The following is a 24,542-nucleotide window of genomic DNA, read 5'->3' on the forward strand; positions in this document are numbered from 1 at the left end:
CCTCTGCCTCCTCCTCCTCCTCCTCCTCTTCAGTCTCTTCTTCCTCATTTAGCCCCCCCAGCTCCCCCTCTTCCTTCTCACCCTTCTCCTCTTCTCCCTTTTCCTTCTTCCCCAATCTTTGTTTATCCTTCTCCTGCTCCTTGCCTTTCCTGTCCTCCAAGCTGCTGGAGGGCAGAGGCAGAGTTGGCACTGAGTACAGACTGTTTTGGACCATAAACCTGGCTGACTGCTCATTCCAGAACTGGCAGAAGTAAGGCACCTGTTCCACCAGGCTTTGGTCCACAGCCTTGTGGAAGTTCTTGTCTTCTAGCAGGCCCCTGGGTGGCAGAGAGAAGGAGATGGGCTTCAGTGAGGGGCCTTGCAAGCCCTGAGGAGCCTGGCTTCAGGGCTTCTCAAGAGAAAACTCTTGCCTACTGTTTTCACGAAGTAGGGAGTGGTCAGTCAGTTGCCCCCTTCTTCCTTTCTTTGGAAAAGAGGCATCTTTGGGCCCCATGGATTCTTAGAAGCAAACATGATATAGATGAGACAGAGATAGCCGTTGTGAATGACACAGATAAGGGCCCCAGGGAGAGATGGGGAACTGGGTCCATTTCTCATCTAGTACCCAGGGACAGGCAGAACTCAGGTCTCAGCCCCAAGGATCTCTCTATCAGCCCCATTAGAGCTGTACTCTCTGGAAGATCCTGGCCCACAATTAGAGGGACCTTGCAAGGATGTTCTATTTCTCAAGAAAGAATGTGCTGGTCCAGGGATTTAGCTCAGCGGTTCTGCCACCTGCCTCAAAAGCACAAGGACCTGAGTTCGATCCCAGGTACCAAAAAGAAAAGAAAAGAAAGAATGTGTTAGAATTTAAGGGGCTTTGGTGCACGGAGCTGGAGAGTGCGGGTACCTGATGATGGTGGTGAGGCAGTCAACAAGGAGTTGTTTCTTCTGCTTAGAAACGGAGCCCTCATTTTTAGGGGAGTCTTCTTCAGGAGCATCTGACTCTCCCCTGTGGGTCTTCCTCTTTGGCAGATCCCTAGGATAGGCCATGATACTCTGAGTGGCTGCAACAGTGCTACTGCATTCAGGGAGCCACATCCAGCCCTCAGGTCAGTGCAGAACCTAGACAGGCTCCAAGTTGGGGGGTGGTGGAAAGGTGGGTGTCACCAGAGGGCACTGGCTGCTTTGTCTCCAGCCTCAGAAAGGCCTCAGCAGTAATGTGGGTTTTTTGGGTCAAGCAGTATTCAATGAGTCCCTCTGTCCCTGTCCTTGCTTCAGCCCTCAACAAAGGTTGGTTCTGGGCAGCCCCCACTCTGGAATGAGGGGACTGAGGCTAGAGGATGGAGATCTGTGACTCCCCAAGACTTTACCAGTGCAAGAAGTGGCAGGGAAACTCTGAGAAAAAGTTGGCCAGGAAGTAGTCGGTGGCATGGGCTCTGGCAGTGAGGCCCAGGCTGAGCATGTCTGGCATGGGTAGCTGAGGGCATGGCCAGGACGTCTCTTCCTTTGTGAGCCGCAGATTCCAGCTGGCTGGCCGGCTGAGGGACTGCTGGTTCGTGATGGGGGGCAGCGTCTTTGGGAAAGGGACAAGCGTGGATGACAGAGGCTTGGGGATCACTTCTCATCACCGATGGGTTCTTTGGCCTAGCCCCCAACCAGGCCTTCTGGGGCACATGGGGTATGGTTCTATCCATTGGCACCTTCGCCTTTCCCTTCTAGGAGGCAGCACCAGGGGTTGGAAGTATCTCTGGGAACAAGCAAGGACACTCCCAAGTTATCCGAAAAAGATGGGCCTGGGCTCATGGACTCACCTTATACCTCCTCACAGGGTCACAGGCTGTACAGTATGCTCTCTTCTGTGGAAGCAGAGACTCTTGCTGAAGATGCAGGCCTGGGCCACATCTGTCCTTCCAACCCCTCCCTGGCATATCAAGGGCCCGAAACCAGCTCTGGTTCAAAGCTCTCTTGCGTTCTTCCCAGTCACACCCTATTCTAGAATCTTCCCTGGGGAAGCACTTACTGTAGAGAGAGAGAGGCAGTGTTGCTACCCAAGTGAAGGAAAGAGAAGAAAATGCCACCAGATGTGAGCAGGCTAGAGTTAAACCAGACAAGGAAGCAGTGAACACAGATACCTCCTCTGTCTCTGCCTCATTCTCCCAGGAAGGGATCTGTAGTCAAACTGGCCAGAGCTCAGAGGGAGCAGGGCCTTTCTGGGAGCTCAGGGTGGTGGACTCAGAGGAGACTGAGGGGCAAGAACCCCAGTATGGAAAGGCTGTAACATCAGGGAGGCACCAAATGGGAATTTTGTGTTCAGTACTGGACACTCCATAGCCCATGTTTGGGGACTCTCACAGATGGGCTCTGTTGTAGCCCACCTCATGACATTGCTACAGAGCAGATTATTTCACTTGCCTTAAAACTATTTTAAATCTTTTATTTCATTTAAAAAAGGGGAACAAATGCTACAAAAAGTCTTTCACTGCTCGGTTACTCAGCTTTAACAATTAGGAATTTATGGCCAATTTGTCCCACCTGTCCTCCACCTCTGCATTATCTTGAAGCAAATCCCAGATTCCTATTACCCTCATTTCACAGCACTAAAACTGGGCAAAGTTAGGAATCAAACCCTGGTATGATCTGTTTCCAGAGTATGCACCTGAGGCAACTATTCCACAGTGTCCGCCATCAGAGGGTGAGCTCTGGGTGGCTTCCTGTGTCCCCTGTACCTAGTACATAGCAGTCACTCATGGTAAGCAGACTTCTTTACCCCAAGTCACCGTGGATGGCTATGAAGGTGCCATGTGAGCCCAGTGAATGGGACCTAAGCTCTTAGGGCAGTTTCGCATGAAGGGCCACCTCAGCCACTGCTTCTGTCCCCCAGGTGTGTGAGGCCCTCGGAGCCTTCCTTACCTCCACTTTCCTGTCTGTGATGGTGAACTCCACCTCCTGTCGCTCCTTCTCATCCTTCCACTCCTGCAGCTCCTTGTTGTATTGTCTCATGAGTTCCTGCCGGTACACCTGCGCCCAGTGCAAGGCAAGAGCAGGTCAGGTCTGGAGGGTCTCAGCCGGGGCTTGACCCGGGCTTGTACTGTGGGTGCCCACCCTCTCAATGGCTGGCTCCTGCCTCCCTGGGGGTCTGTGATCTCAGAGTCTCCCCCAACCCAGGGCTGGGAGCTGTACCTCCCCTCCTCTCCTCTCTGTGGCTGGTTCCTACCTTGCATACCAGGTCCACACTGTAGGAGCTGGCGTGCACTGAGGCCTTCAGAGTTACCACCAAGGGGACTGTCTCCTCGGGGGCCACCTCTCCTGTCGTGGGACTCACAGATATCTGTTAAGAAAGGAGTTTCTGGAGTTTTGCAGGAATGGGATTGGATGGGATAGAATGGGACAAGATGGGACAGAAGGAGATGAGGTGGGACAAGACGGGAGGGGATGGGACAGGATGGCATGAAATAGGATGGAGTGAGATAGGCCAGGGTGGGATGAGTCTAGGTGCCTGCTGGAGGTTCTGATTTTGGGGGCACAAGGACTCGTACCTCCCCAAAGTGCAGAGGCCTTGGCTGCCAGGCAAAGATGACCGTCTCATTCTTGGAGATGTTGTTGAGAAAGAGGAGGCGGCTGCACTTGCTCTGCACAGGGATGTTTCCCAGGGAGATATGAGGCTGGGACAGGAAGACATTCTGCCAGTAGAGACAACAGAACAGAACTCTGGGAGGGGAAGAAATAATAACCACACATTCACTACCAGTTACTGAGTACTTTTGACTGTCTAGGTACCGTTAAGAGCTTCCCGTGCATCTTACCCTTCTAGTGGACTCAGGACATGGGTTCGTGTCTGCCCTGCTGTTCCCTTTGACAGATATGCTATGAGGTTCAGAGAGTATAAATGAGTTTCCTAAATGCCTCTCACATGCAGAGGTGAGATAAAGCCAGACAGCTCACTCAAAAGTCCATGATGTAAATAAATTTGGAAGGATTGAGTAAAAATTAGCTTAGAGGAGCTAGAACTAAAGCCAACATAATTTGAGTCTCAGGTGCATAGTTGTAAATACACGGATGAACAGCTGGCATCTTCACTGAGCACAGAACAGGAGCTGTGGGTGGACAAGTATGGAAAGACCATGCAGAAGGGCCACTGAGTGCTTCCAGAGCTCGGGCTTTGTCTGGCTCTTCTCTGGTCCCTGGGGCTTTCACAGTGCTCATCCTGGAGTTAGGAGGGTCTGAACGGAAGGGCGGGCATTCGGATAGTGATTGGATGGATGGGCCCATAGCCGGCTGGCTGGCAGGTTGGATACACAGATCAGTAAGTGAGTAGAGAGATGCATGCAAGGATAGTACGTGGATGCGTGGGTGGATGAATGAATGGATTAGGCTTCCCATCAATGAGAAGTATGTGAACTAAAGGTAGTATCATTGACCTCTGTTATCTTTCAACAAAATCCCCCTAGGTATGAAGATAATAAATAGAATAGTAGGACTTCTTTCCAAACCTCCAGCACCCCTATTTCTCTCCCCAAAGAGGTTGGATTGAGACCCTGCAGCAGGGGAGCAACTTCAGCAGGGACACATGTGGGCACTAGGTGGCAGGATAAGCCTCTCATGGAGCTGGTGCTCCCTCCTAAATCCAGAGGAAGGATGGCTCCTGGTCTCACTCTTACATCCCTGCCTCCTCATCCCCCTCACTTCCTCCCCAGCCTTCCCATCTCTCTGTACTGGCTACTCAGGATTCCAAGGCCTCATTCAAAGCCTCAGGCCTTTCCAGTTCCCTTTTCTCCCACCTGTTCAGGAACCATCAGCCTAGAGTACATGGAGCTGTTGTCCCATGAGGAGATGTTGTGGAACAGGGCTGTGTCCCCCATGACATGAGGGTCATAGCCCACTCCCTGGAAACGGATGAGGGCTGAGTTCCATCCCACGATGTGTATGGGCACATCCACCTGGGAAGTAAGGATGGAGTGGTAGGGACCGGCTAGAGCAAGGCCTGGCGAGGAAGCCATGGCTCCAGTCCTCACCCTATATATCCAGGCTGCTGCTCACCATGTAGGTCTTGGCCTCAATGGGTGAAAAGATCCATAAGACCTGAGTGGTGGTGCCTGGCTGGATCTCTCCTTTAGGGTTGAGGCAGCAGAAGATGGGATGATCAAAATTTTTTTCCTGAATGTGTGACAGGATGCTGGTCTGGACCTCATATGTCACAGGCACTGAGCCACCATTGTACAACTCATAAATCTGTGGGAAAGGGGGTGGAATAAAGAGATCTCCATACCAGCCCAGGACTGCAGGCCAGAGAGCCCAAGACTATATTCATTACGAGAGGGCAGATTGAGCCCCATGATGTCACCCTGAGAGTCCCTGAGCTCCTCTAACAACCTTAGGGCTTGATCATCTAAGAAGGATGCAGCTGTATATTTGGCTGTGACATTTTAGGTTAATCTGTAATCTTATTTGGAAAGGTGTAGCTTACCTTATTTGCCTTCAGCTTACCTTTGTCTAGTTCTAAGGGAACCCTACTGTGAGTGTCCTCAGTGTTAGGATTTAGATTTAGGGCAAAGCCCATGTAGGAACCATCCAGCCCTTTCATCATTTTATGGGCTCTCATTCTAGTCCCCCATGAAGACTTTCTCTGTCTGCCATTAGAGGAAGTTCTGCTCAATGCAAGTAATGGGATGGAAGGAAGGTCCGAGGTCCTCAAGACTGACTCCAGAGAACGTCCTGGGAGAAGCAGTGGTCTTTTGGCCCAATCCTTCTTTTTAGAGGTGAGGAAAACTGAAGCCAGGGAGAGTAAAGAGTTCATCTGGAATGTTCGTGAACCCCTTTCCTTGTTCTCCTTGGTCTCCAGGACTGCCATTATGGGCTGACTGTTTGCCTCCCCTCTAAAAAAATTCATGTTAAAACCTAATCCCCAATGCAACAATATTAAAAGGTGGGGTCTTTAGGAGGTGAATAGGTCATGAGGGTGGAACTCTCATGAGAGAGCTTAGTGCCCTAGTAAAAGCCCAAAGGAGCCTGTTTGCTTCTTCCACCATGTGAGGACACAGTGAGAAAATACCATCTACGAGCCAGGAGGACAAGCCCTGCAAACACCACACCTGCCTGGGCCTCCTCTTGGACTTTCCAGCCTTTAGAATGGTAAGAAATAAATTTCTGTTCTTTATGAGCCATTCAGTCTATGGTAACTTGTTATAGCAGCCAGAATGAATGAAGACAACTGCGATTAACCTCTACTGCCAAGAGCTCTTGGTTGTCTCACAGGAATCTCAAACTCGGCCAAAACCAAAGTCCTCTCTTGGAACTTAACTCCCCCCTGCCCCAATTTATCTCCTTTCCACGAATAGTACTACCCGTCCCCTGCAGCTCAACCTGGATGTCTCTGTCCCAGCCTTGAGTCAGGGAAGCTGGCAGGTTGGCACATGGTGTATAGATCTGAACACAGCTCAGGGCTGGGAGACTCCCTCTCAGGACCAGGAAGCCCATTCCTTGGCCTCTGGGCTGAAAAACTAGAGACCCCTGCCCAGAAACACAAGGGGCTTCTACATGGGTAGAGATTTCACAGCTGCGAAATGTGTCTGAGGCTATTCTGCCCCCTTCTGGGAGAGTTCTGATATACATTTTCAGAACAAAGGTACCAGATTCCCTCCAATCAATAGAGAAAAGCTCACGATTCCCAAGGATCCACGTCCCGGGTCCATCACATATCCTTGGAGCCATGACTTCCAAACGGTGGCTTGGCCTTATTACTGAGCATTCTGTGCCAGGTTAGTAGGTCATAGCCAGCATTTTAAAAATGGAACAGAGTAAAGTAAAAAAGAAAGCAGCATTCATTGCATGTGATAGCCTACATATATATTTGTGATATTTCTGTTTTGCTTGCCGATGTGTGTAAATAGTGCCATGTAAGCCACATAAATATAAAATGTATTAGTATGGTTCATGGTCAAATTAGTTTGAAGAGTCATGTGCCAGAGGAGAAAAGTCACCCATTTTTGCATGAAAACTGAGTCTGGCAAAAGAGAACTGAAGCCTCTTGCCTAGGGTCTTCCCACTCATCTAGTCTGGGGGTTCAACCTGCCAACCCTACCTCTGAGATGCTTCTGGAGGGCGGTGTCTTTGTCACCCTGTCAAGGGACAACACAGACACGCAGAGATAAGCACTGAACCCTCTTGGCAACCAGGATGATCCAGCCCACTGACCTGCCGCGGGGGGAGCATGTCACCGATGGAGACAGGCATGAACTGGTGAGTGGTGGAGGTGAAATGCACATACTTCTGCTCCGGCTTCACTGTCACGCCTACGAAATTTAGCTGTAAATGAAACGCCTAATGGGTAGCAACTTTGGCAAGAAGTGCATATGCAGCAGAGAGATCTGGACCCCAGCTCCCAGGGGAGCCCTGTGCCGTGCTCCTCTTGGTTGTCCAGCAAGCCCATCCTCAAGCCTGCGACCAGGAGGGCAGGACCAGAATGCTGGGGCCTCACCAGGATCTCCCGGCCGTGGGACACCTTGAAGAGCACGGGGAGGCGATCAGTGCCGATGAACAGGTGGCTAAAAGGGAGGAGACACATCCAGAAGTGAATTTTTGATCCCTGGTGCAAGTGAGAGAACAAATGGACATGATATGCCTGGGGCTTTGAGCCACCCTGGGAGCAGCTTTCCCCTGAGTTGGAACAGTGCAAGAAGGGCATTAGGCCGCCCCACCATGTGGGAAGAAGGTTCCCCCACAGGGTGCCCATTTGAATTGTTCTGGAGCTCCACAGTGCAAGGCCAGGGGACCTCAGAGAACAGAAGAGCAGGGCAGGGGATGGAGAAGCACCTGTATTTGAACTCCACAATCTGCTCCTGCCCAGGGCTCAGGCTCCCAGCCTTGGGGCTGATAGAGAAGATGTGATTGTCCTCTATGCGCATTTGGTGGAGCTCAGTGCAGTCAAACTCTACTTGCTCTGCCCATGGTTCCAAACCAATCCGCTGGTCACTGGGAAAGAGGAAGGCCCTGCAGAGGGGTGCGAAGCAAGGGGCAGTAGTGATGTGCAAAGAATGGGCCAGGCAGAGGGTCAGGAGTACACCAAGCTCTGAGCTCCGAGCCCTGCAGGACAGATGGGGACCTGTCATGCGCCCTGCACTCCATCCCCATGCCTGGCTGAGGGATGTGGCTGGTATGGATTCTCATTCCCTAATGGCCCCCAAACCTTGGAACAGAAGCATGGCCACAGTGGCTAAAGGAGAAGTAAAGATTGGGGCCTCTTCTGTGGGTGCCAGGGGTTGAGTGGGTTGCTAGTTATAGAGGGCCATTTAGAGTAGGACGCTAACCCATCTTTGATATAGCTCTTAGGAAGGGGCCAGTTGAGGCTCCTGGAAATGCTGGCAGGGCAGCCTGTCCAGAGGCCCCTGAGAGGGAGATTGCTGAGGCTACCTCAGGCACAGCCAGCTTGGATAGCACTTTTTTTGTATGTGTGGTGTTAAGAGATTGAATTCAGAGTCTTCACACTAACCCTTCTTTTTTTTTGGTACTGGGGATCGAACTCAGGTCCTCATGCTTGTGAAGCAGGCGGTGGAACCACTGAACTAAATCCCCAGCCCCACACTAACCCTTCTTTATTTTGAAACAGAGTCTCACTAACTTGACCACACTGGGCTTGAGTCTGTGATCCTCCTGCCTCAGCCTCCCAAAATGCTGGGCATGCACCGCCATGTCCAACTGGCACTATTTTAACAAGCAAGGGTGTATAGAGTAAATGCCATGCAAGTGCTCATACCAAAGGAAAGTAGACAATATGCTTAGCTGACAAAACGAGTGACAGAGGGTCCCGAGGTCATAGTTTAAAAGGAGAATCCTTTGCTCTCAGTTCTGAGATGCCTCAGAACTGGCTCTAGCAGAAAACTAGGCCAACAATGTAAACAAAGAACAATCCAGAAAAGAAAAAGAGATTCAGGGCAGGAGAAAGAGGAAGAAGAACAGCACTATGCCTGCCTCGCAAGCACAAGGTCCTAAGTTTGATCCCCGGTACAAAAAAAAAAAAAAAAAAAAAAAGAGGAGAAAAGGGCGGGTGGGCTGAAAAACTTCAACAGGAGGCGGAAAAATGGAGGAATTGGTCTCAAATTTTTTTACATTGGAAATGTTAAGGACAAGTTATAGCAAATGCTATTAAGTTTTAAAAGAACAGAAACCCTGAAATATACAAACATAGGCAGGAGAGAAGGAAATGCTTCAACATTTTGGAAGTAGTTTTAGAAGCATCTATTAGAAAAAAAGTGTATGCCCTTTGACCTAGAAATTCCATTCTGGGGGAATTAACCTGCAGCAATAAAAGTATACACCACACACACACACACACACACACACACACACACACACACACACACGGTATTCATTACAACTTTTTTTTTTTTTTGCAGTGGCAAAAAATGCAACTGGGAAAACCCACAGAGGTTTAGCCAGGAGAATAAACAGAAAGCGCAAAAGTGAACAGGTGACACTGACCAGCACATGTGACATCTGTAGGAACCCTTTGCTTAATGCAAGATTCGAGACATCCCGGGGCCAAGTGGAGCAGAGGCATCTGCAGGAGGAGCAGTATGGCTCCCAGCTTCCTGGGGGGCTCCCCTTCCCACTTGGGGAAGTCCTCCCTGCCGCCTCCTCCCAGCCAAGTCTCCAGTCTGACCGGTCCTGGCAGGAATAAAGCCTGTCTGTTCTGTCTGAGCTCAGCAGAGACAGGCGAGAATTTGTAAAAATAGCCTTCTAAGAAATTGAAAGGAAACTCAACAACACAGAAGGCACTGGAGAGCCAGGCCCCTCGGAAACCTGCAGAAGCATGGCCTGCCTTCCTGTACCTCAAATGATCCCCTGCTGTCAGGCACGCTGCCTGGGCTTCCTCCCACCTTGGTTTTCAGCAGCCTGGACCCTCTCCACAGAGAGCGTGAGCTGAGCTGCTGCTACCCAAACACACAGCATCCGTGACTCCCTAAATGCCCTGCGCCACTCCAGGAGCCGACGCCCTCGGCTTGGCTTCGGGCCTGCTTCAGAGCCCAGTGAATGGCAGAGCTGGAGAGGCAGCCAGGCCTCACGTCCCAGACCAGCTGCCCTGCCAAGCTGCCACAGTGACTCTGAGCCGGAAGCCCTGGGGTACTCACAGCCCTGCCCTTCTCAGACAGACCCACCTCACCTCAAGAGCCAGTTTCACTGTCTCACTCCCCCTCGGAGGGTGGGAAGGGGGCAATCAGAGCACACCTGACACTGCAGCCTCCACCCTCCCTTGGCCCCCGCCCCCCAGGACTTCCTCTGCTTCGGTGGGCAGGTTTCCCATCACAGATGTCCCTGCCAGTGGGTTCCCACTCTCTCCCGCCCTCCCGTCACGCCTGGGCTGGGGACCCTCCTTTTCCACCTCTCACTAGCCAGGCAAAATTGGAAGTCACCTAAAGGACGTTTACCAGGAAATCCAGGCGCATGGCAGAGGCAGGGAGGAGGCACAAGAGCAAGCCCTGGCATGGGGACAGGATGTGGACTGGGCACCAGGGCTGGGCCCCATGGGACAAAGGTGGGGCACAGGGAGGTGGAGCACCAGGCCTGGCCCCCTGTGGCTGAAGTAGAATCTGCCAGGCGGCCAGCACCTAGATATTCCTGGTATTCATGAGCCCCTCAGAGCTGTCTTACTAACAGTGTAAGCAGGGAGCTGGAGTTGGACGCAGAAGGGTTTGAACCTGGCTCTGCCTATTAATAGCTGAGAGGCCTTGGCCGAATGCTGAGCCTGCTGAGCTTCAGCCCTCTCTCGGCTGGGAACCTCTGCAGATGGAAGCTGGCAAAACACAGTGCCTGCTGTGCAGCAGGGCTGAATAACTGCTTCTCATTCATTCAGTCATTAAGACAGCTACACCAGTATTTTTTTGTTTGTTTGTTTTTTTGAGACAGGGTCTCACTATGTAGTTGGGACTGACCTGGAACTCACTATGTAGCCCAGGCTGGTCTTGAACTCACAGCGATCCTCCTGCCTCAAGCCTCCCCAGTGCTGGGATTACAGGAATGCGCCACCACACCCAGCTAGCTACACCAGTCTTAATCAGAGCAAGTCCACTCTGTCCTGAGTCCATTAACACATGGGTCACAGTGACAGGTCCCAAGTGCTTCTGGACCTGCTGGGCTCCCATACTCCATCATCAGGGAGGGGCCCACTCCTGGCAGACACCCATCCAGCAGGTCTCCCATTGACAAGAGGAAGTGGCTCTTCTACCCTCCTGACCTCTAGGGCCAACCCCAAGCCCCTCCAGGCCAGCCATACCAGTCCAAGGGCACCACTCCACTGTTCTTCATGGCCAGGAGCACCACAGAGGGCTGGGCCTTGAGGGGCGCCGCTCCAAAATTGAAGTCAAGTTTCAAAGGAGTATAGACCGGGGGGATCTGAGTCATGCTGTAAAGCAGAGAAAGCCCTGGGTTCAGAGCTGGGGATGGGGATAGGGTGGGGCTCTCCCAAGGATGGCTGGCTTGGGCACGCCTCATCCCCTCAAAGGTAGGGATCAGAGAATCTGGGGCTCAGAGGCAGGGATGGGCCAACTCTTCAGACCTCCAGTCTCTTCCAGGGAGGGGTAAGAACTTGGGGTCCCCTCCCCCAGAGACGGGAAGCAGCTTCTTGGACAGGCCTGGTGCTGGGCATGGGAAGACAGCTCCGTGAACATCCCCAAAAAGCCCCACTCCCTCTGGCCCAGCTCACCTGTGCCGGGTGGGCACCTTGTAGGTGAGCTCACAGGGGGTGGGGTCACACGCCAAGTAACTATTAAGGGTGTCCAGAGAGAAGAGGTGCCACAGGTGCTTCCGGGTGATGCCCTCCGCCCCGCCCATGGGGCAGGCATCCAGGATGGAGAGTAAGGGGTACACGGCCAGCAGGGAGACTTGACACAGCTCCTGCTTCTCACCAACCTTGTTATCTGGGGGCACATGTGTGGGAGAGAGGAGAGTGCTCACCTCCCTCTCAGAGCAATGCCTCAGGCTCTGGGACAGTTCCAAGGGCGGCCAACCATTACCTGCTATTTTTCTGTGCCAGGTACAGTCCTAAGTACTTGACACACATCTTTGCATTTAATGGGCACCGTGGTTTTAAAACTAATTTTCAGCAACAGTTTTATTGAGGCATGATTTATTTACTGTAAAATCTACCCTTTTAACACATGTAAGCCAGTGATTTTTGTATATGCATAGAGTTGCGCAACCATCTCCACTATCTAATTTTAGAAAGTTTCCATCACCTGCAGAAGACAGCAGCGCTAATTAGACATCACTTCCCCACTTACCCCTCCCGGCAACCAGGCATCTACTTTCTGCCTGTCTGTTTTTGTCTATTCTAGACGTTTCATATAAATGGAACCATTATGTGTGGCTTTTGTGACTGGCTCCTTTTAACTCAGGATCATGTTTTCAAACTTCCTCTATGTGGTAGCACATGTCATTATTTCATCCCCCCCCTTTTTTTTGGCCTGTATGCCATTGCTATCCCCATTTTATGAGGAAATTGAGGCACAAGAAGGTGAACAGCTTGCTAAAACTACCCAACTACTAAGTGCTGGATCAAATCCCATTGAGTCAGGATTCTTCTGGTGCCTGCTCAACTTCCTGCTTGCCACAGGGCAGGTTAATAACAGTTTCGTTTGATTGAGAAGAAAGCTGAGGCCCAGCAAGGCTGAGGATCTAAGATCCCACTGGAAATCAGCACATTCCCTAGCCTTTCGAAGCTCAGGCACAGGTGTGTATGGACACTCACACAGAGGCGGCACCCACAGCAGACACCCAAAGGCACAGTCTGGCACACCCCTGCTCTGTCTGTGGCACACCCCAGCCCTGCCTCACACTGTTCTTCCCCTTCCCTTCTGTCCTCCCTGGCCCTGACTCTCCATGCTGAGTGCCCAGGTACCTCTGTGGGACAGGAGAGAGTAGCTGATGGTCCAGGAGTACTGCGACCTGTATTTGGGGCAGGCAGTCAGGCTGATGGTGTCCCGGGAGTGCGGTGGCATGCTCCCCTCAGAATGGTCCAGCTGCAGAGCTGCTCAGGGGTGGTACAAGTAGGGTCAGTGGGCAGAGGCGGCCTGGCCTCTTCTGCTCCATCTCACATACCCTCCTTGGGCCAGCACAACCCTGGCCCTGAGTCAGGAAACGGAGCAGAACCCTCCTCCCAGGCTGGGACAGAGGGGACCACACTTCTCTGTGTCATTGGCACCTGCTAAGCACTTTTCCCCACCTAGCAGCCCTGTGAGGGAGTTGGGTGTCATTTCACAGCCGAGGAAGCTGAGGCTCAGAGAGTCCTAGTCACGTGCCCAAGGCACACAGCTATGAAGTGGAAACACTGGGATTTAAACTCTTCTTAATCTAACACAGCCATGGTGTAGTATCCTGTCTTAGGCAATAGCCCTGGACACCCCCCCTGCTGCATTTACTGCTATGTCCCCTGACCCCAGTCCAGCCCAGCTCCAGTACCCGGCGGATCACGGTCAAGGCCCTCGGGGCTACGCTGCTCCAGGTATAGGCGGTAGTAGAGGGCGCAGTTGCCATTGTTCAGGAGCACCAGATTCCTGGACTGCTTGCTGTCCACCAGTAGGGTCCCAAAGTCCAGCTCCTTTGCCTCTGCCTGAAGCCACAGCCAAAAGCTGCTGAGGGACCCCTAGTCCCCCAGCCCTGCTGTCTGGCCCCATCCTCTGAGCATCCCCCAAGCAAGGGCAGGTCCAGAGGTCCAGGCAGGGGAGACGGAAGGCTTCTTCCCTTGCCCTCTTCCAGTTGGGCACCTGGAGCCTTTCCTCCCCCACCCCACCCCCCACCACCAGGGCCTCCCACTCACAGAGAGGCTGCTGGTGACACCCAAGCCCACCAGTCGGACCATGTAGTGCGTAGTGGCAGGGGGCTTGGCATCTGGGGGCAGGCCAGCTTCCCAGACCCACATCCCTACTCGGAACAGGTATTTTGTCTCCTCCAATGGGCTGAAGATCCATGTCAGCGTCTGGGGTCACAGAGATGGTCGCTGTATGGGGGCCTCCAGAATGCCCTTGCCCTGGGGCTTCTGGCTGGTGAAGGTCCCATTGCAGGGTGTCAAGCTTTAGTCACACTTCCTGAGTATCTACCCTGACCCAGGCACTCTACATACATCATAGAGCATGTTATTTCCCTAAGCCCCTCCACCCTGATCTCCTGATCCTCACGACAGGTCAGTGGTATTATTTTCAAGGATTGTTTTGTAATGAGAAACTGGAGAAGTCCAGTAACTGGTCCAGGGTCAGACAGCTGGTGAGGGTAGGGGCAGGGGTGGGAATGCTCAAGGCCAACTCCTGAGTCAGTCTGATCCCTTCTGTCACTACTTACTGTCCTTGGGCTCTTAGGGAAGCCATGTGTTGGGTCTTGCTCCAAGTCAATTGGCCTGTAAGGCCCTAGACTAGGGATAAGATACGCTGTTCTGGGTCCCAGGCTGTGTCCCCCTTCATGCTTCAGTTGCACCTCTTGGAATCCCCTTCCTCACCCTTTACGGAGGGCCACCCAGTTGACCCCAAGTCCAGCTACTACTCCAAGCCACGCTACCAGTAATCTACAGCTTTGGGGCCTGTGGATGATGGAGCATGGACATGTGCTGGGCCCTGATGTCAGAAACTGATTCCATTCCCCGCTCTGCACTTCTTAACCTTGATCTTAGCAAAGGACTTTTCCCCCAAGTCTCAGTTCACTGTGGAATGGGGTGAGGGAGGTGGTGACAATACCTCCTCGCAGTTAGGGGAGGGGATTGTGGATGGAAGGGTTAGGTGAGCATCACAGCCAGTGAAAGCCACAAGTGACAGAGGATGAAGGTGAAGGGAGGGGCCCTCCCTCTCCCACCCGTAGCAATGGGCCAGGGCACTCACAAGACGCTCATTGGGCTGGATCACCCCCTTAGAGGGCTCGACGGCCAAAGTCTTTTGGTGTTGCTGGGAGACCCTCCACTCAAACTCCAGAGGCAGGCGTGAGGGGTTGTGGAAGGTGAAGGGGCTGGTGGAGGAGCAGCCCGCCCAGGTGGGTTTGAAGAAGACACATTTACAGGTGTCCAGCTTCAGCTGCAATGGCTCCTCTCTACTTTGCATGCTCACCTCCTGGGCCAAAGGAAGGAGGGCAGTGCCTGACCTCACCTTGTGAGCTGGCTTCCCTCCACACCCAGGAAGCCATAAGTGGGCAGCAAAGGCCATCTGCCAACCTGGGTATGGCAGCCTCTGACACAAGCAGACAGGAAGGAACTCAGGGACTGAGAGGGGAGGGGACAGACCATTTTGTGGGCTCAGTCATGGGTACCCCATCCAGACCCTACATCTGGGCTGCCTCCAAGCACCTCTCTCCCACTTGCAGGAGTGAGTCTGGGGCCTCTGTATCCTCAGTGTTGGTCCTAGACTCCATAAGAGGGATGAGCAAGGCCCTGAGGGGTGGCAGAGTTGTTCATAGATGAGCCAAGGGCTTTCCCCCTGGGATACGACTTTGTGGACTCCTGAAGGCCAACCCCAGATCAAGAAGTTTTGGATTATGGATGATTCCAACCCCCCCGCCTCCTACCTTGAGATACTGGGAGCCAAAATTGAACTCCAGGTAGAAAATGTGCTGCTTCCAGGAGGTACCCTTGGGGTAGGTGCTGATGAGGAAGATCTGGTGGGCCCTGGGGGCTATGAGGCCCGTGGTGGGCCGCAGGGTGATGTCTGAACTGCTGTTGGGGGTCAGGCTGAAGGTCAGCAACATGGAGCCTTTGTTGACCAGGAGCAGGCTGCGGTAGGAGGGCTTGCCAGGGGACACTGCTGGAAATAGCTAGGGGTCGGAGAGAAGAGGAAGAATAGAGGAACTCTGCTCAGATTCCCATCCTCCAAGTACACACTCAGGATGTACGTCTGTTTGGGCAGGGTTGTCCCCCAGGAGATCCACAATGCCTGCTTACAGCACAGCTGACACCCTGGGAGTAGGGAGGTGAAAGAAACCATAGCCTGGCTCAGAGAATGCACGTCCTCGGGAGACCTCCAAATACGGATATGGGGTGGCCCTGTGTATCGGAGCAACATAGGCCTCCAAGGTCTGTTATGTTTAGAGGAGAGGTCATTTCAGTCCACAGTGTCTTCACCCTTGGGAGAACTATTTTCCGAGATCCGGGTCCAGTAGCTCGAGGGTCTGCAGCTCCTTCTATGTGATTCTCATGCAGGTTGCTAAAGGGAGCCCACCTCAAATCCCAGCTCACACACTCTCCTTGAGGATCCAGGGTGTGGCCAGCCCTAGGCTAAGAGCTGGGCAGGCTACGAAACACAAGGCTCACAGTCCCTGACCCAAGTTCCTACCTATCTAGGGCAACAAATGCAAGTGCATGAGTGGGTGTGGGAGCAACAGGGCTGGCCTCTGCTGCACTCTGGGAAAGGCTGCAGACCATGGGAGAGGGGAGGAGCCAAGGGAGAGGACAGGGGAGCTGCGGACCCCGTGAGCTGGGAAGGGGCGGCCTGTGAGCTGGACTGGGGGGTGGGGGGTTGAAGGGCAGAAGTGTAGCTGGTGGGGGGAATGGAATCACCCCAAGCCACTGTCTCCAGATGGTACCTTTCCATCAAAAAGACTGATGAAAAAGCTGTGGGTAGCGATAGGAACTAGGAGGAGCCACAGAGGCCAAACCAGACCTGGGCACTGGCAGCCCGGCCCCCAGCTGAGCTTCTCAGCCCAATATTATCATACTTCTCAGGCTAGACAGGCCCTCCAAGGACCTTGGGAAAGGCCTAGGAATTCTGACTCCTGAGGAGTGCGCCCCAAGGGCTCCTGGTTTGAGCTGCTGTATCCCTAGAGTCCAGCCTAGGATTTGGTGCCTTCGGTGTGCTCAATAAACAAGGCATCAATCAAAGAAGGAGCAGGGGGGTTTTAAACCTGAGAGAGCAGTTTAGTGAGTATTTCAGATGGAGCAGGGAGGGGCTGGTGTCCAACTCTCCTTCTGGTCTCCTTCTCCTCCTCCTCAACTGCTGTTGGTTCCATGCTCACCTTGGGCACGTCCAGGAAATACTGGGGGATGTGATGCTCCAAGGCAGCACCATAGCTGTGGCCTCGCGCCCACACTGTCAGACACCAGGATGGGCACACAGTGCAGTCCTCCTCAATGTTGTTGTAGCTCTGCAGGACCTGCAGGGAGCCAACCCCATGCTGAAGCTCAGGGCCCGCATCCACTGTGGAAGGCAGCCCCCCCACCCCCCGTCTCTGCTCCTGCCCCAGTGCTGCAGGCATAGAAAGGAAAAGACAGTGCTGAGAGGAGCAGCCATGCCCAGTTCCTCCTGCATGAGCCAGGGCCTGTACTGAGCACTTGCAAACCCTCTCTGGATTCCCCACAGCTGCCTGGGAGGAGGGTGGGGCAGGATGTGAAAGCAGCATTCATTCTGTAGAAATGAGCCCTAGAAGCGGAGAAGCACTGGCCAATGGAAATATAACAGGAGCCACAAATGCCAGCCGCAAATGTGATTTTTAAATGTCTTAATGGCTGCATGAAGAAAGTAAAACATGTGAGATTAATTTCAATAATCTTTTACTGAACCTGATTCAAAATCTTATCATTCTAACATATAATGGATATAAAATTATTAAGGAGATATTTTATATTCTTTTCACTTTAAGTCTTTGAAATCTGTGTCTTTTATACTTTACAGCACATCTCTTTGGACCAGCCCACTTGTCAAGTGCCCAGTGGCTACATGTGGCCAGTGGCTGATTAATCGGACAGCATAGGTTTAGTGCTGTAATCTAAAACTCAGATGTGCTCAGCCTTAGCCAAGCCAGGAGTCTGTACCTTATCCCTACAAACCTGCACATTCCCCCACTGCCAAGACACCAGAAGGGAGGCAAGTAAACACTCCGCTTTGGAAAGCCTCCTCAAGAGCTTGGATGAGGCCTCAATTTTATAGGTGAGAACACCTGGGCCAGAAACATTTAGAAACTTGCCCAGGGTCACATAGCTGGTAAGTGGTTGACCTTGAATGCACAGCTTTATCTTCTCTTCTCTGGCCCAGCACCAGGCAGAGCTGGGAAGGAAAAGCAGGGCTGTCTGCGGGGGTGGGGGAAGCGGGGACACAGGGACTAAGAGGTTAGGCTGCACGGCAAGGCTGGGGACAGCCTGTCCCCTGAGGTCCCTGGCCAAGGGAAACTGTGCTAGAAAACCCCTCCCCTGACACACCTCATATCCTGTACCCCTTCTCTGTCCCCAGGCCTGGTTCCTGCCCGCAGACAGATCCTTTAACACAGTGATCCCCAACCTTTTTGGTACAGGTTTCATGAAAGATTTTTCCATGCATAGGGTTGGGGGATAGTGTTGATGATTCAAATACATTATAGTATATAGTGACATAATTATACAGCTTGCCATAATGCAGAATTAGTAAGAGCCCAGATCTTGTTTTTCTGCAACTAGATGGTCCCACCTGTGGGTGACAGGAGATAACCCAAAGTGTGTGACTTATATCCAGGCTACTCCATAATCTCACTTTGTTTGCTGTCACTACAGAAAACCCTGCTTCACAAAGGTAGGATGTTGGAAATGGAAGCAGGTTGATGATCAGTGCTTTTGTGGCAATCTTGGGAAGTTCTGCCTTGGCTTTAATCCAGAATATATGGGGGGATGGGGATTTAGCTCAGTGGCACTGCGCCTGCCTTGCAAGTGCAAGGTCCTGAGTTTGAGCCCCGGTACCTCAAAAAACAGAATATATGGAGATTTATCTGCCAACTTGAAAACAGTTGTCATTCTCCCCTGGAGTGACAAACTAAGTTCGTTGAGCAGGCTGAATATGTCATGTGAGTAAGCAGTTTTTGTGATTCATTCTTTGTCACTTAAACATGCTGCTAGTGATGATCATTTTGAGCAGCTCTCATAGTTTAAAACTTCTGGCCAGTGAAGTACCTTTAGAAAACCATCTCACTTCTGTGTATGAGAAGACTGTTCTGCATCCATCCCCTCACGGAGTTGTGCAAAGAGACCTGAGTTAAGGACACGTACTTTAATGAGCCTGAGAGCATTAATTACAACCTGCAAAATGTTGTTAATTTCAGGTGACATTTTTCAGCTAGCCAGAATTTCTCTATGGATGACACAGAGCTAGATTCACGATCAGAAGCCGCCTTTGACCTGCGTAGTGGCAGCTACTCTGCTCAGGCATACACTCATACAAAGTGATCATTCAAAGGCCTGACTTGTTCTGCAGCTGTGGTGTTGGTTGGCAACAAAAATGCCAGTAAGGTATCTTCATGCAACCCTCTTGAAAAATATATTGCACAAAAACAAGCATTGTTGCATCGTTGAAAATATCAGTAGACTCATCAACCTGGATTGCACACCATGGTACTCTCTAATCCTAACAACTGTGCCGCAGTCTCCTTCGCTATTTTATCAGTTGGCCTTGTTGTAGTGCTAGCTGAAAGAGGAACAGGTACCACTTTCTGAATTGCAGTCTCTCCTGAAAGTTCACAACAAATGTCCTTCGCAGCAGGTGAGATCGACTCTTCACCCATGGTAAAAGGCTCTTTAGCCACTAGGAATGATGCTGTCAGTGCAGACACATTTGATGAAGTGGTGGCTTTCAATAATTACTTTTATTCTTTGTGTCCATTTTCTTTTTTCTTTTGAAAAACTCCAAAGGCTTTGTCTCTTAACACATGGTGCTTGGTCTCCATGTGGCAAAGTGGCTTTAAAGGTTTCATAGCTTTGCTGGATAACCAGTCACCATATATTTTTTAAGTGGGCTTGGAGAATGTGAATCACCTGCTGCAGTGAGCCCATAATTTAAGTAGGTCTCTTGGTATCTTCTTTTTAATGCAACTTTCTTTTTGTCAGCAGTCTTAGAATCTTCTGCTGTCTCATCATTGGGTCTTCCCCCTTTTCAAAGAAGCCCTCAAGTGATGTTTCTATTTTACTTATTTTGGCCAGGGCTTGCTTGTGGGCTACCAAAACTCACAGAGACAAGTACACAGTGTGGGAAAGGGTCACGGATGGAAGTGGTAGATAACATAATGGGCAGGCCATGTGTGGACTAAAATAAGTGTTAGGTTCTGCCTTAAAGCTCACCACCACATGCAGCTGTACAACTGAAGTCCATAAACTCACTTGCCTCTTTACAGCCTGCCACCTGATGCAGCTTAATTGTCAACTGCACCTCACTAATGGGGTTTGATATGAGTCTGCAAGCAATTGATTTATGATGGTCTCTGTGCAGTCAAACCTCTCTCTGCTGATGTTAATCTGTACGTGCAGCTGCTCCCCAGCACTAGCATCATCCCCTCAGCTCCACCTCAGATCACAAGCATTGGATTCTCATGAGAGCACATAACCTAGGTCCCTTGCATGTGCAGTTGGTGTCCAAGTTCATGCTCTTAAGAGAATCTAATGCTGCCACTGACCTGGCAGGAGGCAGAGCTCAGGTGGTGATTCCAGTGATGGAAAGTGGCTGTAAATACAGATGAAGCTTTATTTGCCTGCTGCTGTGCCACCTGGTTCCTATCAGGACACAGTACCAGTCTGAGGCCTGGAGGTTGAGGACCCCTGCTTTAAAGGGACCACTTTCTACTTCAAGAACTACAAGAGAAGCCAGGGAAACCCTAGTCAAGAGCAGATACATTTGGTGAAATGGTGGCTTTCAATAATTCCCGGGCACCAAATTTTCCCAAAAACCTTGATCCAGGCCTGGTTCTTCCTCAGAGAAGAAGGAGGCCACACATGAATGAGACACAACAAGAGGCACAGAGCTGGGTCATGATCCTGGGAGGGTCAAAGCAATGGGGGCTGCTATCCAGTCCAAGAGAAAGCAGGAGAATCCCAGCATGGAAGGTAGAGCCCTGCAGCACCTTCTGTCGTCCATCCCCACCCTGCCTTTCAGGCTCCAGGCAGATCACTGCCTTCCCAACTCATCGGAATACACACCTTATAGACAGCGAAGGCCTCCAGCTCCACAGCATAGAGGCAGTTGGGCTGAGGTGGCTGGAAGTGCAGGCGCATGGCCATGGACTTGAGTGGGGGCACATCAAAGGTGTCTGGGGTCACCCAGAAGGGGCAGTCAGATCTGCGTGTCCAGACCACTGTAATCTTGCCTTTGGTGTGGTTTCTTAGGCACAGTGGGGCAGGGGTGGGGGCCTCAGGCCCAGGGCAGCCACCAAAATCCACCTCAGCTGGCTCTATACTGACAGGTGGGGGAAAGATGGCCATGTCTCTGGTGCCATCGAAGAAATACTCCATCATAGGGGGGATACAGGGGTACTGCGGGGCTTTTGTTCCCTCCAGGTCCTGTATGGGAGAGACAGGGGTGGGCCCAGCTGCCATTTTTCCTGCCACTCCCCTCCTTCTGCTCCTCCTCCCTTGACAAGGCTTCAGAAGGTCCACACAGGTCACCCCAACGTCAGTGGTGTCCACAGACCTTCAAGGACACAGGACTGCCCAAGAATTACAGAAGGCTGGGAAGGGTATGCCCCCCAGGAGCTGGAGCAACTGAAGCCCAGAGGGATCCAGATACCTTGGGGGGAAGCATGAGGGCCCCATCGCTGTCCCGCTGCAGCATTCTCTCCTTCAGCATAGCAGCCAGGATGTCAGGAGGGTAGAGTGTCAGGCCTCGAGCCAGGTGTGTGCGATACCAGGTGAGGTGCTGAGGTGTCAGGACGGCCGGCTTGGTGCTGTCCGAGTGGCAGGTTCCAATCAGGTCCAGGAACAGTGGGTCCTGCAACATTTGTTGGTGTGCAGTGGGGTGCAGGAGAAATGGTAGGGCAAGTGAGTTGGTCTAAGGACAGATGCTTGGCAGACAAGATGAACAAACAGCAAGACAGAGGCTAGGGTGCCTTGACAGCTGCCTGGCTAGCTGAGAGTCCAACAGGACAGGAGAAGAATAGGCAGCCCTCCGAATGGGACACTCAGCCACTGCCTGCCTTTCTTCTCCCTGTACATGGCACGTGGGCATTCTACTGCCCATCCGACAGGCAGCCAGGAGCCCACAGGACCAGCCTCAGGCCCTCCTTCAGGGAGCAGAAACCAGGTAAGTTCTGTCCTCCTGATGCAAGGCTTCCCTGAGCCCCTACCGCACCTGCATGAGAACTAGAAAAGGGTCCTCTCAGCTGAGGAACACAGGCCAGAGCCCAGGCACCAGCTCTGTAGGTGCTAGATTTCAACCCCACCCTGTTATCTTAGCTAGGCACCCAGGGGTCGGTGCACCTTGTGTCTGACCTTACCCTGGGCCCTGTGGTCAGGGTCTAACTTCAGAGCTCCCTGCCCTTCATGTTTTGTGGGATGATATCCACACCTCTCTCCCCTCAGCTCACTGGCATCAGCAGCCTCTGGCTTGGCAGCAGTCAGGGTGAGTTTGCCACCCTCTCCTGGCTGAGTGAGTCCTTGTGTGCTCCTGGCCACATTCTACTTCCAAAAGCCCACTCGGGGGTCTTCAAGGAGAATGACCCAGGCAGGCAGCCACATGAGTTCCAGAACACGGGGGTGTGCCTAGCACACCTTGTCTTCATCGCTCTTCTCCTCACCTGTGTCCCCTTCCCCACCACTCACCTGGTGGTGGATGAGACAGGCCACTCGGCGAAAGCAGATGATGGGGTGGGTGGGCTGGAAGGCACAGTGCAGGGTCATGCGGGCCTTGCCCACCAGAGTCCCGAAGTGGGGCCTGATGCTGAAGATGCTCTCCTGGCAGTCAATGGCAAACTGGAAGTGGGCCGTGCAGTCTGACTGGTTCTCAATCCACAGGGTCTGCTCCGAGTGCTCTCTGAGGTTGACCCAGCCGAAGCTGACACAGTAGTGCTGCAGGGACACAGCAGGACCTGGGCATAAGAGACAGGTCCCTGTGAGCGTGCCGTGTCACCTAGGTGTCTCAGAAAGGGTCCCTCTGCTGGGAGTACCCCTCCCTGGAGGATGCCTGAAGATAGATGGGCAGAATGGATAGGCCCCTGGCCCCTGTAATGCGAGTGGAGCGCCACAATTTCTAGGGGTGATGACAGGATGGTATTGCCATGTTCAAAATGATTCCCCACTGGCCCACCAGGGGGCACCAGACACTCAGGCTGAGGGGCCTGGAGAAAGGCCTTTTAGGACCAGACGTGGAGCTCTTGGGAATCCAGTGTGGGCTACTAAAGTGTGGTGTCCAGGGGTAGCCAGTACCTGTACTGAAACCAACAACTTGGAGCAGGGTTTGGGAGGCACCACCAGAAGGAGTGATGGAGAAGTAGTCCATAGTTTTGCTGTCCAGGGTCTTGGGATGGAAGAAAATTGACACGTGTTTCTTCTCTCCTGGGGGCACGATGCCATGGCCCGTGGAGCATGAGAAGGCCTGGTCTTTGGCCAGCATGTCTGGGGCCATTTTAATCTTGAAGAGGGCATTCACCTGTAGGGCCAGGTTTGGAGCAAAGGGCAAGATCACAGGGTCAGTCTGTGCATGGTACCAAGGAGCCCAGTCGAAGGGTGAAGCAGATGGCATCCAGCTTATGCCCACTGGCTAGTGAGTGGGGGGTGAAGGAGCCTCCACTAGGGGGAAGAAGGGGCCAAGCCATGTGCCCCACCTCGGGCCACCCAGGAGGAAGCACTTGTTCTTTCTTCCAAAGACACTTTGGGGTACAGCTATGGTCCTGGGCTTAGGACACTCTTGGGGCTTCTCTGGGAGGTGGGGATACCTGAACCCAGCCCCAGCTAGGAGACAGAAATGCAGGTTTTAGACAGCTGTTGACAAGTATGCACATCAACACACATGTGTTATGCAAGGCTTCAGGTCAGAGAGGTGGAGAAAAGGGAGGTATTCTGTAAATGGGATGCACTTGAAGGGCAGCCAGGCCTAGGGTCCCTGAGCTCTGTCTCCTCCCCCCTGGGCCCTGTGCATACCACAGATGGGTTATACAGCTTGATTTGCCTCTCAGCAGTACATCCCACGGCAACAGAGCCAAAGTGTAACAGCTTCTGGGAGCCCTCAGCATCCTGGTCCTCGGCTTGCTTGTGCCTAATGCTTACCAGCAGCTGGGCACATTTAGCTGGGGCAGAGATGGGGGAGTCTTGGAAGGAACCCACTTGGGCCTGAGGCCCCAGTTGAACACCCCCTAACAGGCATGTGTTCCAGGGAAAAGCTAGTCTGACACACGAAAGAGGGGGAAAAAAAAAAGGCAAGACTTGGGTGCTGAGGGGAAAGTGAGAGGCTAAAAGAGGCCCTACAGGGCCAAACCAGGGCAAAAGCTAGGGACATGTGTAGGCCTGGAGACCCAGGCAGGGGCAGTGGCTGGGCTTTGGGCCTCACCTATAGCCTGCAGCTGAATGCTGCTCTTTTGCCTGCTGCCCGCCCCATACCAGCACGTGGCCTCAACTTCATGGACGACAGCTATGAGGGGCTGGAAGGTCACTTTGATCCGACAGGCCAGGCCTGGCTCCAGTAGCCCTGTGGTGGGGAGTATCTGGAAAGGGCTAGGAAACTCCCAATTGAAGAAGGTGGGCAGGTCCCTAGGGGGAGGTAGGGATGGGTCAGGCAGAGAGGCTCTGGACAGCCAACTCCACTTCGCACAGAACATGCTCATCTCCCCGGCTCCCAGAACCCTCTTCCCGGAATGCCCTCCTGCCACTGCTGGGCCTCAGC

The 24,542-nt window shown here is 52.5% G+C and overlaps 1 protein-coding gene across 3 annotated transcripts in view; it reads right to left on the reverse strand.

The window, feature by feature from the left end:
• The window catches only part of Cfap65 (cilia and flagella associated protein 65), a 36,754-nt gene that overhangs the window by 2,332 nt on the left and 9,880 nt on the right, over positions 1-24,542 (reverse strand). The window contains exons 6-31 of one of the 3 annotated variants that reach the window (XM_033764647.1): positions 24,210-24,409; positions 23,804-23,949; positions 23,090-23,312; positions 22,487-22,752; positions 21,456-21,656; positions 20,870-21,229; positions 16,957-17,094; positions 15,514-15,759; positions 14,838-15,062; positions 13,790-13,948; positions 13,432-13,582; positions 12,872-13,000; positions 11,678-11,891; positions 11,249-11,377; positions 7,792-7,968; positions 7,457-7,523; positions 7,174-7,284; positions 5,020-5,211; positions 4,761-4,919; positions 3,519-3,662; positions 3,197-3,310; positions 2,893-3,000; positions 1,794-1,838; positions 1,353-1,555; positions 890-1,018; positions 1-317 (exon numbers count right to left, since the gene is read on the reverse strand). The exon at positions 1-317 is cut by the window's left edge and continues 3 nt beyond it. In XM_033764647.1, the coding sequence (XP_033620538.1) occupies positions 1-317; positions 890-1,018; positions 1,353-1,555; positions 1,794-1,838; positions 2,893-3,000; positions 3,197-3,310; positions 3,519-3,662; positions 4,761-4,919; positions 5,020-5,211; positions 7,174-7,284; positions 7,457-7,523; positions 7,792-7,968; positions 11,249-11,377; positions 11,678-11,891; positions 12,872-13,000; positions 13,432-13,582; positions 13,790-13,948; positions 14,838-15,062; positions 15,514-15,759; positions 16,957-17,094; positions 20,870-21,229; positions 21,456-21,656; positions 22,487-22,752; positions 23,090-23,312; positions 23,804-23,949; positions 24,210-24,409 (4,553 nt within the window). Of the gene's footprint in view, positions 318-807; positions 1,019-1,352; positions 1,556-1,793; positions 1,839-2,892; positions 3,001-3,196; positions 3,311-3,518; positions 3,663-4,760; positions 4,920-5,019; positions 5,212-7,173; positions 7,285-7,456; positions 7,524-7,791; positions 7,969-11,248; positions 11,378-11,677; positions 11,892-12,871; positions 13,001-13,431; positions 13,583-13,789; positions 13,949-14,837; positions 15,063-15,513; positions 15,760-16,956; positions 17,095-20,869; positions 21,230-21,455; positions 21,657-22,486; positions 22,753-23,089; positions 23,313-23,803; positions 23,950-24,209; positions 24,410-24,542 lie in introns of those variants that run through there. The other 2 variants (XM_010611869.2, XM_010611870.1) reach the window with 2 other exon arrangements.

This window comes from Fukomys damarensis, unplaced genomic scaffold (assembly GCF_012274545.1).
Source record: "Fukomys damarensis isolate Sample0158 unplaced genomic scaffold, DMR_v1.0_HiC HiC_scaffold_16, whole genome shotgun sequence".
NCBI lineage: Eukaryota > Metazoa > Chordata > Mammalia > Rodentia > Bathyergidae > Fukomys > Fukomys damarensis.